Below are 16,537 nucleotides of genomic sequence, written 5' to 3' on the forward strand. Positions count from 1 at the left end.
CCCACTGGCAGATTCTCCGGCACTCGCGCCTCGTAGAGGTTTTTAGTGAACACGGGCGGGTTGTCATTGGCGTCTGTCACATTGATCCGAATCTGCACAGCCCCGGATCTCGCAGGTTCCCCGCCATCCACTGCTGTCAACACCAACTCAAAGGAGGTCTGCATCTCTCGGTCCAGGGCTCTCTCCAGAACCAATTCCGGCTGCTTGCTTCCATCCGGGCTCTCCTTTAAGGCCAGAGAGAAGGACGGGTTCCTGTCGAGCTGGTAAGTCAGCAGTGAGTTGCTTCCTGAGTCTGCATCTTGCGCAGTCTCCAGCGGAAAACGAGAACCAGGAGGGATCCATTCACCTATGTCGAGGTCCAGAACAGCCTTGCTGAAGGTCGGGGAGTTGTCATTCACGTCCTCGATCGCCACCTCGACGTGGAAAACGTTCAGCGGGTTGTGAACCAGCACCTCGAAGCTGACAGAACAGGTCGCAGATGCGCCGCACATCTCCTCCCGGTCCAGCCTCTCCTTCACGTACAGGTTCCCATTCTCCTCATTCACACTGAAGTATTGCTTCTCCTCGCTCAGCCGCAGCTTGCGCGCCGGCAGCTCGTCCGCGCTGAGCCCCAGGTCCCGCGCCAGCGGCCCCACGAGCGAGCCTCTGCCCAGCTCCTCGGGGATGGCGTAGCGGACCCGCTCGGCCGCCGCCCGCCACCACACGCACAGCAGCACCGCGCCCAGCAGCGCTCGCCCGCCGCCCGGCCCGAGCCTCTGCCGCCGCCTCACCGCCATTCTCTGCCGCCACAGCTCGCCAAGCTCCTGCCTCCTGCCGCTGCCCTGCCTCCCTCGCAGCCGCTCTCGCCACACACCGCACGCACCGCTCACAGGTAGCGCAGCCAGCCCGCTCGGGCCGCCTCGGACGCCGCTGCTCCCCGCCAAGCGCCGCCTCTCGCCGCCTCTCGCCGCCTCTCGCCGCTGCTGCTGGCGCTGCCGCTGCCGCTCTGGCCGGCGCCGGGCGAGCGAGCAGCCTGCGGGGGCAGGACGCTGCGGCGGCGGCGGCTCCAGCGCCGCTCGGCGGCGGCCAACAGCGACACCCGGAGGCGCCGCCGCGACACTGCAGCCGCCGCACGGCCGCGCTCAAGGGGGCCCGGCTTTGGGCGGGGCTCAGCGCCGGCACCGGCTCCGGGCTCTCTCCTCCAACTGGAAACCGCGAGAAGAGATCCACGGAGTCGGTGTGCCTCAAAAGGCGTTTTTAACTGAGCTGATCTGTCGAGAGCTTTTCGGTCACCTCCTTCATCACATTGAATAGACGTAGTTAAGCATTCGCGGCAATGCATTACAAAAAAGAAACTCGGCGTCTTTCGCGAAAATTGTTGCGTAAAAGCAACAAACTCAATTATGGAAAGTGTGATTTCTGGAGCCTTCAACCTCTCTGTCATCTATTTGAATTCTGCTTTGCTTATATTGGGTAGATTAACCTAATAAAAGCATCATCTGAAAGCAAAGTTTAGAGCTCTATGCTAAGATCGAATAATACCATTTTTCTCAGCTTCATGTTCTTTCCTTATTTTGTGTATTCATACTAGAGAACCTGAAGGTGGAAAATAAAAAGCCATTTTTGTGTCTTTCATAGAACCAAGTGAAAGATGTTTCATATTGGAATTACAAACCACTCCCAGCAATATAGTTCATTATTGCTGGATGACTGTCGTTTAATTTCAGCAAAAGGAAACTAGGATCACAGGGGGGAAATGGCAGAGGCCTGGACACAAGGCATCTAAAATCTGAGCACTTCTCAAAAAAAAACTGTTTTGCACACATATTTCCTTGGATCAAAGCCAGTCCTTCTGCCTACTCGCAATTCATTCCAAGTTTTCAGACACACCTGATTTGGGTCACATACTTAGACATCACTCCTGAAACAAGCGCAATGTTGAAATTTGTATTTGCTATTCTGTCAGTTGTAGTAGATACACAACAATTAGAATTGTCTTGTACTGAGTACACAGGAAGGTCACACAGAGGCACAGACCACACACCCCAGCCACAGTAATTCTCTTGGACCATGAAAAAAGGAAAAAATCTGGAAACACAAGTGAGAGACTCATCTAACCACAATGAAAAATGGAACTTTATACATCTCTTTTATCCGTTTCAAACCATTCCACGGTAAACTCCTACACAGGCCCTGTCTCTGGAAAGATTCCTCTCTGTCATCACACAACACGAAACCTAATTTTGGAGACAGACACTACTAAGATTTCCTCTCAGCGCTTCTCAGATCCCAAGGATCACAACACAACTCCATGCACAGCAAATTTTCCTGCTCATCACAGTAACTTCAACTATTCTGAAATGTTTTAGAGGCTAAAGACACCAGCAGCTCAGTTTGTGATTCAGTCACCAAAGTATCACTCAAATGTAACATCATCTTTCTCCAGCACATGGGTTCCTTGGAGACTGTGTGACTCTCCTACTCTGAATGCAAGGTTTCCATCTCTGTCTAAGAATTACTATTCACAGACTACATCATTAAACAGAAAATCGAAAGGATGGATACACAAACTGGCCGTTTGTGTCCAAATGATGGGATATCAAATAACAACGAAACCTTTAGAAAACTTTCAGAAGGTCATGAGTAAACATATGAACCAAAAAAGCACACATATCTTGTCTCCAACATACCTTCTCACAAACAAGTCTCTCCTCAGTCCAAAGAGACTCCACCAAAAGAAAAGTTCCTCACACAGCTTCCCTTAGCCGTGGATATTTCACATCTCAACCTCAGTAAAGGAGTGAGGCAAGAGGTTTACGTCGGCAGAAAGGAGGGGATGAAAAGAGACTCTTGATGGTGATGGTGCTAAGGTCAGGCACAGACTTCAGGGACTTAGCAGGTCATGAATACAGAGATGGCCTCACCCGAAGTTCCCTTATCCACAGGCCATAAGAACCTAATTAAACCATTCATTTAAAAACCACGGAAACCTGCAAACACACACGAGGAAGTTCCCAGGGCTCCCCACACAGCTCAAGTAAGATCTGTTAGGACAAAGTGACCATGTTAAAAGAAAATCAAATTGCACAAAATAGGACTGAACACTGAAAAAGGAAAGGAACAGTCTCTCTCCTGTTTCAAAAAACCTCCACATAGAGGCCAAAGGACTCTTGTCTCCAGCCCTGCACAGTTCCACGGTATTATCTGAAACACATAATCTGCAAGAACATGTAATCAAACCCCAGGTAAAACATCTTCAACATTCACCACCATCAGTCGATGTACATTTACCAGGAATGGGAGTTGGAATTCTCTGCAAGGTTCAACGCCTGACATTTCAGATTAAACCAACAGTAGTAGATACAAGAAAAAGGTTATTTAGGGAGTAAAACGCCCACACAACACCAACACAAAAGTTCACACCAAAGGCCAAGCCCACAGGTCCCTAATGAAATTTCTTTGTACAGTACAAAAGGAAAAAATGCCAGGAACCACAAGTGTGGTCTCGTAAAAGAACAAGGACAAACTGAATTTCTACACCATCTTTACACCCTCCACCTTCTCGAATTTCTAAACAAACTCGCAGCAGATATTGAGTCATCTCTGTATCTGCACAAAAAGATTTTTCACCCTGCCCAAACATTATACAACACGACAGATACAACTGCAGTCTCCTTTGAAAGAAAAGCAGTACAGAAAACCTCTCACTGTCTGAGAACGATCACTGATACCCAAAGGATATGTCCGCAACTAAATAAAATAAACCACTCCCAAATGCATAAACGATACGAATCTCTAACAGCACCCGATCATCACAGTAACTGCTCATCCTACCTCAGCACATGGCTAACTTGGAAGGAAAATGATTCTCAGAGTTTAAAGTGATGTTACCCACGGGGTCACTAAGTGTTGTTTCAAAAGAACTTCAATGTGCTTATGTAAATGTGCTGTCGGGGAAAGAGCTGACCCCGCAAACAATGTAAATTCCACTTCCATACCATGCAACAAAAACACTAATGCTAATACGAATTACACTTCTCAGAAAATAAGGCAGGAACGAAATACAAAAAGCACAAAGAACCAACCTCCATACAAGAAGAACCTCCCTTCTCCTGTCTCGCCCAGCTTAAGGCTGAACAAGGACACCACGACCACCTGCTTGCAGCAGAAGAACCAGAGCACAGCGTACCGATGAACCGGGCATTACCTCCCATTTCTGCAAATCTTTCTTTGCAATACACGGACCAGGAGAAGAAATGAGAGTAGAGCAGCGATGAGAAGCGCCGCACAAAGAAGTTGGACCCAGAAACTCACCGAGGGAGCGGTGGGATCCACAGGAAGGGGGCTGGCGGAATCCTCGTTCCCGAGCAGCGGCGCGGGCTCGTCGGGCAGCGGCCGGGCCGGGAGGGTGTCGCAGCAGCTGCCGCCGGCCGAGAAGCGCAGCTGGCTCTTGCGCGAGTCGGCCGTGAGCGACACGTCGTGCGAGTAGGACTGCAGGAAGGCGCGCACGCCGTCGATGCCCACGAAGTGCGAGACGGGCACGCCGCGCAAGGCGCCGCTGGCGGGCGGCAGCAGCTGCTGGCGGCGCCAGCGGCGCAGGCGCAGCGCCAGCAGCAGCAGCAGGAAGGCGACGAAGAGGCAGGACACGGCGGCCACGGCCAGCACGAGCCAGCGCGTCAGGCTCACGGCCGGCTCGCCCGGCTCTGCCGCCGCCTCGTCGGCCGCGCTGCCCAGCTCGGCCAGCAGCTCGGCCACGCTCTCGGCCAGCACCACGCTCAGCGTGGCCGTGGCCGACAGCGCCGGCCGCCCGTGGTCCTTCACCACCACCACCAGGCTCTGGCGCGCCGCGTCGCGGGCCAGCGGCGAGCGCGCCGTGCGCACCTCGCCGCTGTGCAGCCCCACGCGGAACAGCCCCGGCTCCGTCGCCTTGGCCAGCTCGTACGACAGCCACGCGTTCTGGCCCGCGTCCGCGTCCACCGCCACCACCTTGGCCACCAGCGCGCCCGCCTCCGACCAGCGCGGCGCCAGCTCCACGCCCGACCACGCACCGCCCGAGCCCGAGCCCGCCCGCAGCGCGCCCGCCGGCGGGTACAGCACCTGCGGCGCGTTGTCGTTCTCGTCCACGATCTGCAGCACCACCGACACGTTGCTGCTCAGCGCCGGCGCGCCGCCGTCCTCCGCACGCACCCACAGCCGCAGCTCGCGCACCTGCTCGTAGTCCAAGGAGCGCAGCGCGTACAGCGCGCCCGTCTCCGCCTGCACCGACACGTACGACGACAGCGGCGCGCCCCGCACCCGCCCCTCCGACAGCCGGTAGCGCACGCGCGCGTTCTGCCCCCAGTCCGCGTCCGTCGCGCGCACCGTCAGCACCAGCGCGCCCGCCGCGTTGTTCTCCGCCAGCCGCGCGCTGTAGCGCTCCTCCGCGAACACCGGCGCGTTGTCGTTCACGTCCAGCACCCGCAGCGCCAGCACCGCGCTGCTCTGCAGCGCCGGCGACCCGCCGTCGGCCGCCCGCACCGTCACGTTGTACTCCGACACCTGCTCTCGGTCCAGCTCTCTCGCTGTCACCACGCTGTAGTAGTTGCCGTGGGAGCTCTGCAGCCGGAACGGGACGTCCCCGTCGAGCGCGCAGCGCACGGCACCATTCGCCCCCGAGTCCCAGTCCTGCACATGTAGAAGGGCTACAACCGTCCCCGACGGGACATCCTCAGAAATCTCACTTAACGCTGACCGCACGGAAATCAGCGGCGCGTTATCATTTACGTCTGTGACTGTGATCGAGACTTTAGTCGTGTCAAAAAGGTCGCCGCCGTCTCGTCCCTGTACTTCCAGCTCATATGAGTCACCTTCCTCGAAGTCCAGACTTCGCAACAGAGTGATCGCACCCGTATCAGAGTCGAGGTGGAATATCTTCGAGGATCTTTCTGTTATTTTCTTTAACGAGTATTTTATTTTCCCGTTCACCCCCTCGTCGGCGTCGGTGGCACTCACGATGACGAGGGTTGAGCCCACGGGCACGTCCTCGGGAACACGCACCGTGTACTCCGCCTGGCTGAACACCGGCGCGTTGTCATTCGCATCCACCACCTTTACTCGGATCCGAGCCGTGCCCGTCCGTGCCGGATCGCCGCCGTCCATCGCCCTCAGCACCAGCTCGTGAAACGCCGCCTCCTCCCGGTCCAGCGCCTTCACCAGCACCAGCTCGGGACGCTGATCGCCGCCGGGGCCCGACTGCACGGCCAGCGAGAAGTGCTCGTCACCGCTCAGCTCGTAGCTCTGCAGGGAATTCCGTCCCGTATCGGGATCGTGAGCCTCGGCAAGGGGAAACCGAGAAGCGGGGGCTGTGGCCTCGTTAATCCTCTCTTCCAGCTCAATTTCCTTGAAGCTGGGCGCATTGTCGTTAATGTCCGTGATTTCCACTTCGATTTCATAAAACTTCATTTCTCCCTCCACTATCAGCTCACAGCGCAGCACGCATTGCTGCACACCCTCGCACAGCTGCTCTCTGTCGATCCTCTCCGCCGTCACTAAATGCCCCGTCTTCCCGTGCAGAGCGAAATACTGCGTCCTACCTCCGGAGACAATGCGGGCACCGCGATTTCGAAACTCCGGCAGCTGCAGCCCCAGGTCCTTGGCCACGTCGCCCACGAACGAGCCCTTGGGCATCTCCTCGGGCACCGAGTAGCGCAGCTGCCCCCACGCCGCCTCCCACGCCGCCAGCAGGATCACCCAGAGCAGAGCTCGCTGCCGCCGGCCCCAGCGCCTCCCCGCCGTGCACATCTCTGCCGCGGCACCGATCCAACTCTTTCTATTTACGTTCCTACTCGCCGCTCCCGCCTGTTTTCGCCGGCTTTTCCGCCACCCTGCAGAACTGCTACGCACCCCAGGGACCCTCACACCAGCCTCCGATCCTGATTTGGAGCGAGGGAGTGATCGAGCGGGGCCGCAGCGGGCGGGGCTGCAGCGCTCCGAGCTTCCTCTCGCTCCTCTCGGTCAACAGCGGCGCCCGCAGCCTCCTCCCGGCACTGCAGCACCGAGCGCTGCCCGCACTGTCTCGTTCGCGGGCTCCACGCAGGGAAGGGACAATCCCCACCGAAACCCAGCAGGATTAACGCTGTCATTTCTGCAGCCGCCTCCAGCACAGCATGGGAATGAGCACTGCTGAACTTCCATTAGAGAGACACACGTATGTTCGCGCTGGAATACTGCAGAAAACTGCAATTAACCTACGGGACGTTACCCAGCGACCACCAAAGTCTAGGCACTTCGCTTCCGGAAATGCAGTTCAAGAAGGAGGAGAAACCCATCCCTGAGCTCGTCAGGTAGAATTAGTAGACCTTATAGTAAGATCCGCGTGGAACTTTGGTAACTGCTAATCTTTCAGACAAACTGAGCTTTTAAGACACAATTTCCAACTAAGCCTGAAAGTACAAAAGAAGACCTACGGTGACCTCGAAACATTTTGGAAAACACAGCGAAACCCTCCGCTACATTAGTGAACACTAAAAAGGAATGTGTTCATGAAAACCTGAAAATTATGCAGCTACCTTCCCTCAAATATATTAAGGGGAGGTGGAAGACGGAAAACGGGAGGAGCATTCATTATCATGATAAAGAAATGGCGGGTCACTTTCACACTCTGGCATTTAGATACACGTCCTATTTGGAATGAAACACCAAAAGACCACTAAATAAAGAGGATTTCTCTACAGTGTTACTTCGAGGTGGATCAAGAATGAGAGCTCAGAAAAAGAACCTAAATATCGACCGTTAATAAACGAATCTCATTCTACATGCTAAATAACTCCCGTCACCATTAGTAATTTTAAGAGTTTCAGAAAACATGTTTCGACAACGACATCTCAAAAGCAGAAAGAAAAAAAGATGCTTTCTCTGTCAGCCTGTTCGAAGACGAAAATTAAGGAAAGGATAAAGAAAATTTAGAGTATCACCAATCCTGAAAGACTTCACTCAACATAAGCTGAAAAGTCAGAGCCAATCCATTGAGCCTAAGTCTCATCATCAGCTGGTGAGACCAGAACCCGTTCGTAAGGCTGGCTGCCAACAAATACTGGATAGGAATTCAGTGAACAGAGTCCAGTCTAACCACTCCCCAGATGAGAAAGAAAGCCCAAGAATACACTACAGCAGGCTCAAAGGAATAGAAGGGACAGACAGAAAGGGCACACGGGCTTACAAACCTGAGGTACGTCAGACTCAGTGGTCGCCTCTCCCAAAACGGCGCTACAGCTCGGGTCCGCCTTCTCGCACTCATCCCCGCCCAGGAGCTCCTCCGCAGACAGCACGGGCACCGGCGGCGGCGGTGGCCAAGCGGCCTCGGGCACGGCGCGGGCCGGCGCCGCCACGCACAGGTTGTAGGAGTAGGGCAAGGTGCCCTCGCAGAAGTCGGCCGGGAAGGCGGCGCCGGCCAGCGAGAAGCGCTGCGCGCCCAGGCAGCGCAGCACGGCGGGCGGCCCGGCCCGGCGCAGCCGCGCCACCACGGCCAGCGCCACGCTCAGCACCAAGAGCGCCGACAGCAGCGCCAGCGCCAGCACCAGGTAGAACTGCAGCTCGGCCGCCGCCGCCGCCGCCGCCTCGGCGCCCGCCGGCCGCTCGCTCAGCTCCGGCAGCGCCTCCTGCAAGCTCTCGGCCAGCACCACGTGCAGCGTGGCCGTGGCCGACAGCGCCGGCTGCCCGTGGTCCTTCACCACGGCCACCACTCGCTGCTTGGCCGCGTCCCGCTCGGACACGGCGCGCGCCGTGCGCACCTCGCCGCTGTGCAGCCCCACGCGGAACAGCGCCGGCTCCGACGCCTGCACCAGCTCGTACGACAGCCACGCGTTGCGCCCCGCGTCCGCGTCCACCGCCACCACCTTGGCCACCAGGTAGCCGGCCTCGGCCGAGCGCGGCACCACCTCGAACGGCGCCGCTGCCGGAGCCTCTCCCGCCGCCGCCGCCGCCGCCGCCGGCCACAGCACCCGCGGCGCGTTGTCGTTGCGGTCCAGCACGAACACGCGCACCGTGGCCGTGGAGCTGCGCGCCGGCGCGCCGCCGTCCTGCGCCCGCACCGCCACCCAGAACTCGCGGCACTGCTCGTAGTCCAAGGAGCGCTGCGCGTACAGCGCGCCGCTCCGCGCCTCCACCGACACGAGCGGCGCCGCGCCCGCCGCGCCCGCGCTGCCGCCCGCCAGCCAGTAGCTCACGCGCCCGTTGGCGCCCGCGTCCGCGTCCCGCGCCTGCACGCGCAGCACCAGCGCGCCCGCCGCGTTGTTCTCCGCCACGTACGCGCTGTACGCCGCCTCCTCGAACACCGGCGCGTTGTCGTTCACGTCCGACACCTCCAGCACCAGCTCCGTGCTGCTCCACAGCGCCGGCCTGCCCCGGTCCCGGGCCACCACCGTCACGCGCTGCTCGGACGCCTGCTCGCGGTCCAGCGCGCTCGCCGTCACCACCTTGTACGAGCCGCCCGGCGACGCCACGATCGACAGCGGCGCCTCGCCCGACAGCTCGCACGACACCTGACCGTTCTCGCCCGAATCTGGGTCGTCCACGTTTAGCACGGCCACCACGGTGCCGACGGGCGCGTCCTCAGGCACCGGGCTGGAAAGTGTCAGAATGGTGATCTCGGGAGCGTTGTCGTTCTCGTCCGTGATGTCGATCTGCACTTCGCAGTGATCGGTGAGTCCGCCGCCGTCTGTAGCTTCTAAGCCAAATACGTATTTATTTTTGTTCTCGAAATCGAGTGGGCGCACAGTCCTGACCTCTCCACTCTCGCTGTCGACAGTAAACAATAAGCGGACTCCATCCGGGACGTTGCCGAAGGAGTAGGAAACTCGCCCGTTGGTGCCCGCATCTGCATCTGTGGCCCGCACCTGCAGCACGAGCGATCCCGCCGGGAGATTCTCTGCCACTCTCGCCTCGTAGACGCCTTTGCTGAACACGGGCGAGTTGTCATTTAAATCCGTCACGTTGATGCGAATCTGGACAGTCCCGGACCTCGCTGGTTCCCCACCGTCAACTACTGTCAGCGCCAACTCAAGTGAACTCTGCTTCTCTCGGTCCAACGCTCTCTCTAGCACTAATTCCGGCTGCTTTTTTCCACCCGGCTTTTCTTTCATTGACAGTGAAAATGACGGGTCGCTGCTGAGCTGGTAAGTCAGCAATGAATTCCTTCCCACGTCCGCGTCCCGGGCCATCTCCAGAGGAAAACGAGCACCGGGAAGTGTCCATTCACCAATCTCGAGGTCCAGAACAGCCTTGCTGAAGGTCGGGGAGTTGTCGTTCACGTCTTCGATCCCCACCTCTACGTGGAAAACGTTCACCGGGTTGTGCACAAGCACCTCGAAGCTGACAGAACAAGTTTCCGACTCGCCGCACAACTCCTCCCGGTCCAGCCGCTCGTTCACGTACAGGTTCCCGTTCTCCTCATTCACACTGAAGTATTTCAGCTGCTTCTTGCCGGCAGACGCCACCTGCAGCTTGCGCGCCGGCAGCTCGTCCGCGCTGAGCCCCAGGTCCCGCGCCAGCGGCCCCACGAGCGAGCCTCTGCCCAGCTCCTCGGGGATGGCGTAGCGGACCCGCTCGGCCGCCGCCCGCCACCACACGCACAGCAGCACCGCGCCCAGCAGCGCTCGCCCGCCGCCCGGCCCGAGCCTCTGCCGCCGCCTCACCGCCATTCTCTGCCGCCACAGCTCGCCAAGCTCCTGCCTCCTGCCGCTGCCCTGCCTCCCTCGCAGCCGCTCTCGCCACACACCGCACGCACCGCTCACAGGCAGCGCAGCCAGCCCGCTCGGGCCGCCTCGGACGCCGCTGCTCCCCGCCAAGCGCCGCCTCTCGCCGCCTCTCGCCGCTGCTGCTGCCGCTGCCGCTGCCGCTCTGGCCGGCGCCGGGCGAGCGAGCAGCCTGCGGGGGCAGGACGCTGCGGCGGCGGCGGCTCCAGCGCCGCTCGGCGGCGGCCAACAGCGACACCCGGAGGCGCCGCCGCGACACTGCAGCCGCCGCACGGCCGCGCTCAAGGGGGCCCGGCTTTGGGCGGGGCTCAGCGCCGGCACCGGCTCCGGGCTCTCTCCTCCACTGCAAACCGCGAGAGCAGAAGCTGTTCCTTAATTCGCCTCCAAGGCCTTCCTATCTGACATGTGCACTCGATTGCTTTTAGGCCATTCTTTTGAGACACACTGAACAGTTAAAAGCAAATATTAATGACGGGGCAGTAAAAAATGGAATTCAAGTGCTCTCGGTAAAATCACTGCCCATCTACAGGAACAGTAAACGATAATACAAGGAAGACCTCAAGAGCTTTTTCGCACTTGGTCTCCTGTCTTGAGCTGTCCCTCCATTATCTGGGATGAATTAATTTGAGATATATACACGCATAAAGAAATGTTAGCAACCCCAATGCAAAGACAGTAGAGTAACATATACACCTATGTTTCTGACTCACTGAAGTTGTTTTCTCTGCATCTCCATATCTGAGTTCCTGACAAGGGAAAGCGAAAAGCAATGCTGAGTGCTTCATAGAGCTAAACAGTGTTTGCAGTTTCCAGCTTAATCTTTCCTTTAAAAATCAATTAATCTACACTTCTGTCATAAGCAGGAATACTTTCTGCCAGACTTGAACGTTGGAGGCATATCCAGAACTGCTCTGGACAAAACGTTCCATATTCTCACAACCCAAACTATAAAGCATTCTTCTAATCAAAACTTCTCTTCTTTTAGTTAAAACACTTGTTTGCTGTGCTATGACCACTGGCCCTGGTAAAAACTGCTCTGTTCATATATCCAATGACCTTATTAGTAAATTTATAGAGAAAAAAATAAAACTTCAAAAGTCTACACTCAAATATATTTTCTCTATGCTTGAAGACGTAAACTCCTTCAGACCTTCCACATAGCAGACATGTTCCAACCCTCAGACCACACCCATGATCATTCTGGGAAAACTAGCCTGTCCATTTGTGACACAGGATCAAGATCTGCATGCAGACTGTGCTCCCATATAAGGATTTAAGGGGGTGAAGAACCTCCCTGGACCTGCTGGGCACATTACTTTTTATGCAGTGAACTACACAATTTGAGCAGCAGGTGCCCATTGGCAGCTCATGTCCCATCTTATCACCTATCAATAACCCAAACTACTTCTCTGCAAAGCTGTTCCCTCTCCCCTTCTCTCTGTTTAAACTGAGGATTGCTCTAACCCAGCTGCAGGACCTTGCCCTTCCCCCTGTTCAACTCCATGATGTTTGCACGGGGCCACTTCTCCAGCCCATCCCTCCTTGGCATCTCTGCCCTCTCGTGAATCAACTCAAATTGGTGTCAGCTGAAAATTGTCTGAAGGTGCACTCAATCCCATTGTCCATGAAGGTGCTAAACTGGTCACTACTGGAAAGTTCTGGTCCCAGGAAGGACCCTTGAGAAACAACACAAGTTACTGATTTCCACCTGCACATTGAGCCACTGTCTGTAACTCTTTGTAAGTGACTCTCCAGCCTGTTCCTCAGCCACTTCACAGCCTCCAGATGATTGCCCAGAATGTTCTTCTGGGTGATGATGTGGGGGACACTGCACACGTTCTCCCACTGGCCCCTGGGCTGTTCATGGAAACCTTGGCTGGGCTGGGTGGCCGCTCTGCACTTGGAGGACTGCAGCAGAGATGCTTCTGCACTATTACACTACACACAAAATATTTCTGGGTGAGCACACATGTGCTGATGGAAATCTTCCGCTTTACAGCTGTAAACATCCCACATGTGTGTGGGAACTGCACCTGCACTCCGACAACTAGGACAGAGGAGACCTTGCACATAAGATCAGACACATGGAGTTTGAGCTCATGACAACAAGTAATGCAATTTTGAGAATCATATAGAAGTTAAAAATACCATCCTACAGGTCTCACTTGCTCTACAGAAAGAACTCAAATCACACCACACTCCATCAGGAACAGCCTTGTGTTATCTGTGACACTTGACGAGCAAGGGAATGAACGAGTTCTTCTCCAGCCTCACACACTGAGCTCCCCTGCCTTCTTTTTCTTCTCTGCCATGCAACTGGAAGGTTTTGCTTGTGTCTCCTCGCTGAACACATTTATCATGAGATGATAATGCACTACAGGCACACCCAGAAGTGAGGTGAATTTGCTCACCACCATTATCATAAAGAACTGAAGGATCCTAAAGCACACAAATGATAAACAATCATATTAAAAGATCAGCAGTCAACCAACAGAGAATGGCTCATTAAACCATTGGTTAAAGGGAATCTCCGCCCTTTTTTCATCACACACTCTTTTCCACCAATATGCAATGTCTACTAAAGCCATATTTACATCAAATTTTCGCAATAGAGACAGAACAGAGAATCACTCTCATATCTCCTGTCTCCCACTCCCACTGGAACAAGAGCAAGAAACAATAACACAAAACACATTGCTAGAAAAGATAAGTTGTATGTAATAGTAAATATACCCACTTACAGAGTAAATTCAGGTAAAACAAAACTAAGAAAAAAAAAGCAAAACATGAATCAGACAGAGCAAGGGAGCATTAGAAGAAGTTTTCAGGCATGCTCACAGTGGAGTCTTCTAGGCCTTGATTTCAGGCCTTAAAATTCATCCCTGAGAGCATCCAGAAGTCACTGAGGTCTCAAGCTGCAACGAAGGCCCTAAAGATTCACACTGGAGAATTGGAGAGGGGAGATCATTTGAAGAATTAGTTCTCTCCTCACCAAATTCTTCTGTTGTGGGGCCTGCCCAACTTTAACAATTATGAAACCATCATTTTAAACAGCTTCTCATCTGCCTCTTTCTCATGTTAAATCTTCTCCTAAATTAAAACAGTATCTCTTATTGCTTCTGCTTCTTATTCTTCCTATTCCCCACATACTCAATGCTTTCCTAGATTTCCTAGGCTAAGGAAGGATTTTCTGAAAAACAACAGTCATTGTTTGCAATATAAGAGTACTGATCAGTACAGTAAAAAGGAGCAGGAACCTGCCTCGAAACAAAGACCTGAATGAAAGCAGAATTACCACCCTGAAGTAATTCTACATCACAATGTTGCATAGAGATACAGATGGATAATGGAGGTTTCACACAGGATTAATTAGCTGTTCTAGACAAGAATTAGGGTTCTACATGAACAGTTTCATGTTCAGAAAATCTTATTGATGGAGAACTGTCATTGTCTTTCATGAGAGGGAAACCACCATCAGAACAGAGCAGAAATGACACTGGCTTTGGCACCAAGCATCAAATCAAACCATTTTCAGCCAAACCCACATTGAGTCATCGATTTTCCTGACACAGAACTGAGCTCTCACCCTCCTCACTCTGCATTCACAGCCTTTAGTTTCACCATAAACATATAATAAGAGTCAGGTGCACTTTGGCCATAGGGAAAAAAACACCTTGTGGAATCATGTCTATGAATTGGTATTTGTTTGATGAAATATTCAACGTTGGGTGGGGCTCTGACAAACCTGGTCTGGTGGAAGATGTCCCTGCCCATGGCAGGGGAGTTGGAAGAAGATGGTAAGTTTAAGTTCCTTTTCAACACACACCACTCTATGATTCTGTGTTTCGATGATTCTGTGATTACATTTCCACCTTCCAGGTATGGATGAGAGCTTCTCTGCCAGACAGAAAATTATGTTTTGGGCTTTGCAGTGTTGTCAGGCACAATGAGGACCAAATTCACTCCTTGAAAAAAGTCCAAGCAAATAAACAAACAATGCAATCCAAACTAAACCTCAAAAAAACCCTACATCAACCCTGTCAAGGATGGAAAAACACCAGAAAAGATTCAATCATGGCCTCACATTTCAGATTGGGCCAATTGTAGTGTACACACAACACAGGAAACTCAATTGTAACTGGTACACAGGAGGCCTCACACAGGAGATCACTACATAGACCTCACACAGTCATTTCTTTGCATAGGAAGAGAAAGAAAAAGCTTGGAACCACAGCTTTGGGCCTCATCTAACTAATTAAGGACAAACAGACACCATTCATTCATTCATTCTGAGCTATATCACAGTGAAATCCAGCACCAGCCCCAGCTCTGGATAGACAGACTTCTTCTCTCTGTCCAAACATAACATGAAAGCAAATTTTGCATTACAGACATCATTAGAAGAAAAGCACTGAGCAAGCTTCTGAAATCCCAAGCATCACAACTAAGATTATTCTGTTCCTCCCCATTACTTAAAAAATTGGAAAATGCTTCATAGACCAAATTATTACCATCTCCATCAAAGACCCAGCCACCCAAGCATCAGCTCAAAGGCAACATAGCCATTCTTCAACACATGGACTTCTCACAACATGCATGACTCCCACTCTTGCCACAAAAGAATATGGAATCCAAACTAGGCAATTTCAGTACAAACCACATCATATAAAATCATAAGACTCCTCCTGACTAATCTTCATAAGATCAGCAACAGCCCAGAGGATGAACAAAACCCATGCCAGGTCTGCACCAGTACCTCCTCACACACCACACCCCCAACACTCCCCCCTAACCCTTCACAGCTCACATGGGCATCACAGATCGTCAGAATTTAGAGAGACTCTACCAAAAGGAAAGCTGCTCAGGCAGTATCTCCTTACCATGGATATCTGATTTCTATGCCCTAGACACGTGACAAGAAAAAGCATTAATTAGAGAGACATTTTAAAGAAACATATGCATGAAAGCCTCTCTCTTTTCACCTATAAACAGACCATCAGAAGAGCAAGACAGAAAGTGAAGACCTACAGAACTGAAGACATCAGAACACTCTTCTGGATTATATACCTCAGTGTGGATGATTAATAACGTTGTTTATGGGCACTGAATACATCTCTTGCTCTTCCCATATGGCATCTTCCATAGGTACAAAATTAAGCTTTTAAGTGACACAATTATGATGACATGGAAATACTTAGTAAGAACCTCCCAGGGTTCTCCCTGCTGCTGGAATACAGATCTTCTGGACAATTCCTTCGGGAAGAAAACCTCATATTGCTTCATACTAGAGATAGGAACTGGACAGGGGACACAGGAAAACATTCCCTTGAGTCTTTCAGCAGACATTCACACACAGCTCACAGGACTCAAATTTCCAGCCCTTCACATCATCCATAGTCTTCTTTCACCCGTGCGTCTAAAGAAAATGTGACAGTGGAGGCCCAGTTCTCCAAACCATTTTTCTTCTCACTACCAGTTCCACACAGATATAGTTACATCTCTGTACCATGGAAGCCACATTTGCCTGCTCAATGAAATTCTGCAAAGAGACTTCATAGGTCAGAAAGCAAAAGCTGAGCAGCCTTCCAAGAGACACTGAGCCAGGGAATATCTGCACTGGGGGAATTAAGCCCAACTTGAATTTCCCACTGCAACTTGAATCTCCCCCTCCCCATAGGTAATAGGTAATTCCCATGCCATGCTAAATATTTAATAGCCAAGGCCCATGCCGCTGCATTTGACATAGCTCTACCATAAAAACAAAAGAGATACAAAGAGGTGCTGCCCTTCTTCCTGCACATGCAGCCACCCACAGGTTTACAAACAGA

At 53.3% G+C, this 16,537-nt stretch overlaps 3 protein-coding genes across 3 annotated transcripts in view; all 3 read right to left on the minus strand.

Moving 5' to 3' along the window:
* The window catches only part of LOC130258913 (protocadherin gamma-A9-like), a 96,951-nt gene that overhangs the window by 72,995 nt on the left and 7,419 nt on the right, over window positions 1-16,537 (minus strand). The gene's annotated exons all lie outside the window — the stretch shown is intronic.
* On the minus strand, window positions 866-6,764 carry LOC130258677 (protocadherin gamma-A12-like). The gene is made up of 3 exons (XM_056502279.1): window positions 4,294-6,764; window positions 4,073-4,134; window positions 866-1,184 (listed from the first exon to the last, which is right to left on the minus strand). The coding sequence occupies exons 1-3, from the start codon at window positions 6,757-6,759 to the stop codon at window positions 866-868; spliced, it is 2,847 nt and encodes a 948-aa protein (XP_056358254.1). The 5' UTR covers window positions 6,760-6,764.
* Window positions 6,873-10,947, minus strand: LOC130258909 (protocadherin gamma-B5-like). The gene is made up of 2 exons (XM_056502659.1): window positions 8,181-10,947; window positions 6,873-7,145 (listed from the first exon to the last, which is right to left on the minus strand). Exons 1-2 carry the CDS (start codon window positions 10,653-10,655, stop codon window positions 6,873-6,875), a joined length of 2,748 nt encoding a protein of 915 aa, XP_056358634.1. The 5' UTR covers window positions 10,656-10,947.

Source organism: Oenanthe melanoleuca, chromosome 13 (assembly GCF_029582105.1).
Source record: "Oenanthe melanoleuca isolate GR-GAL-2019-014 chromosome 13, OMel1.0, whole genome shotgun sequence".
Taxonomy (NCBI): domain Eukaryota; kingdom Metazoa; phylum Chordata; class Aves; order Passeriformes; family Muscicapidae; genus Oenanthe; species Oenanthe melanoleuca.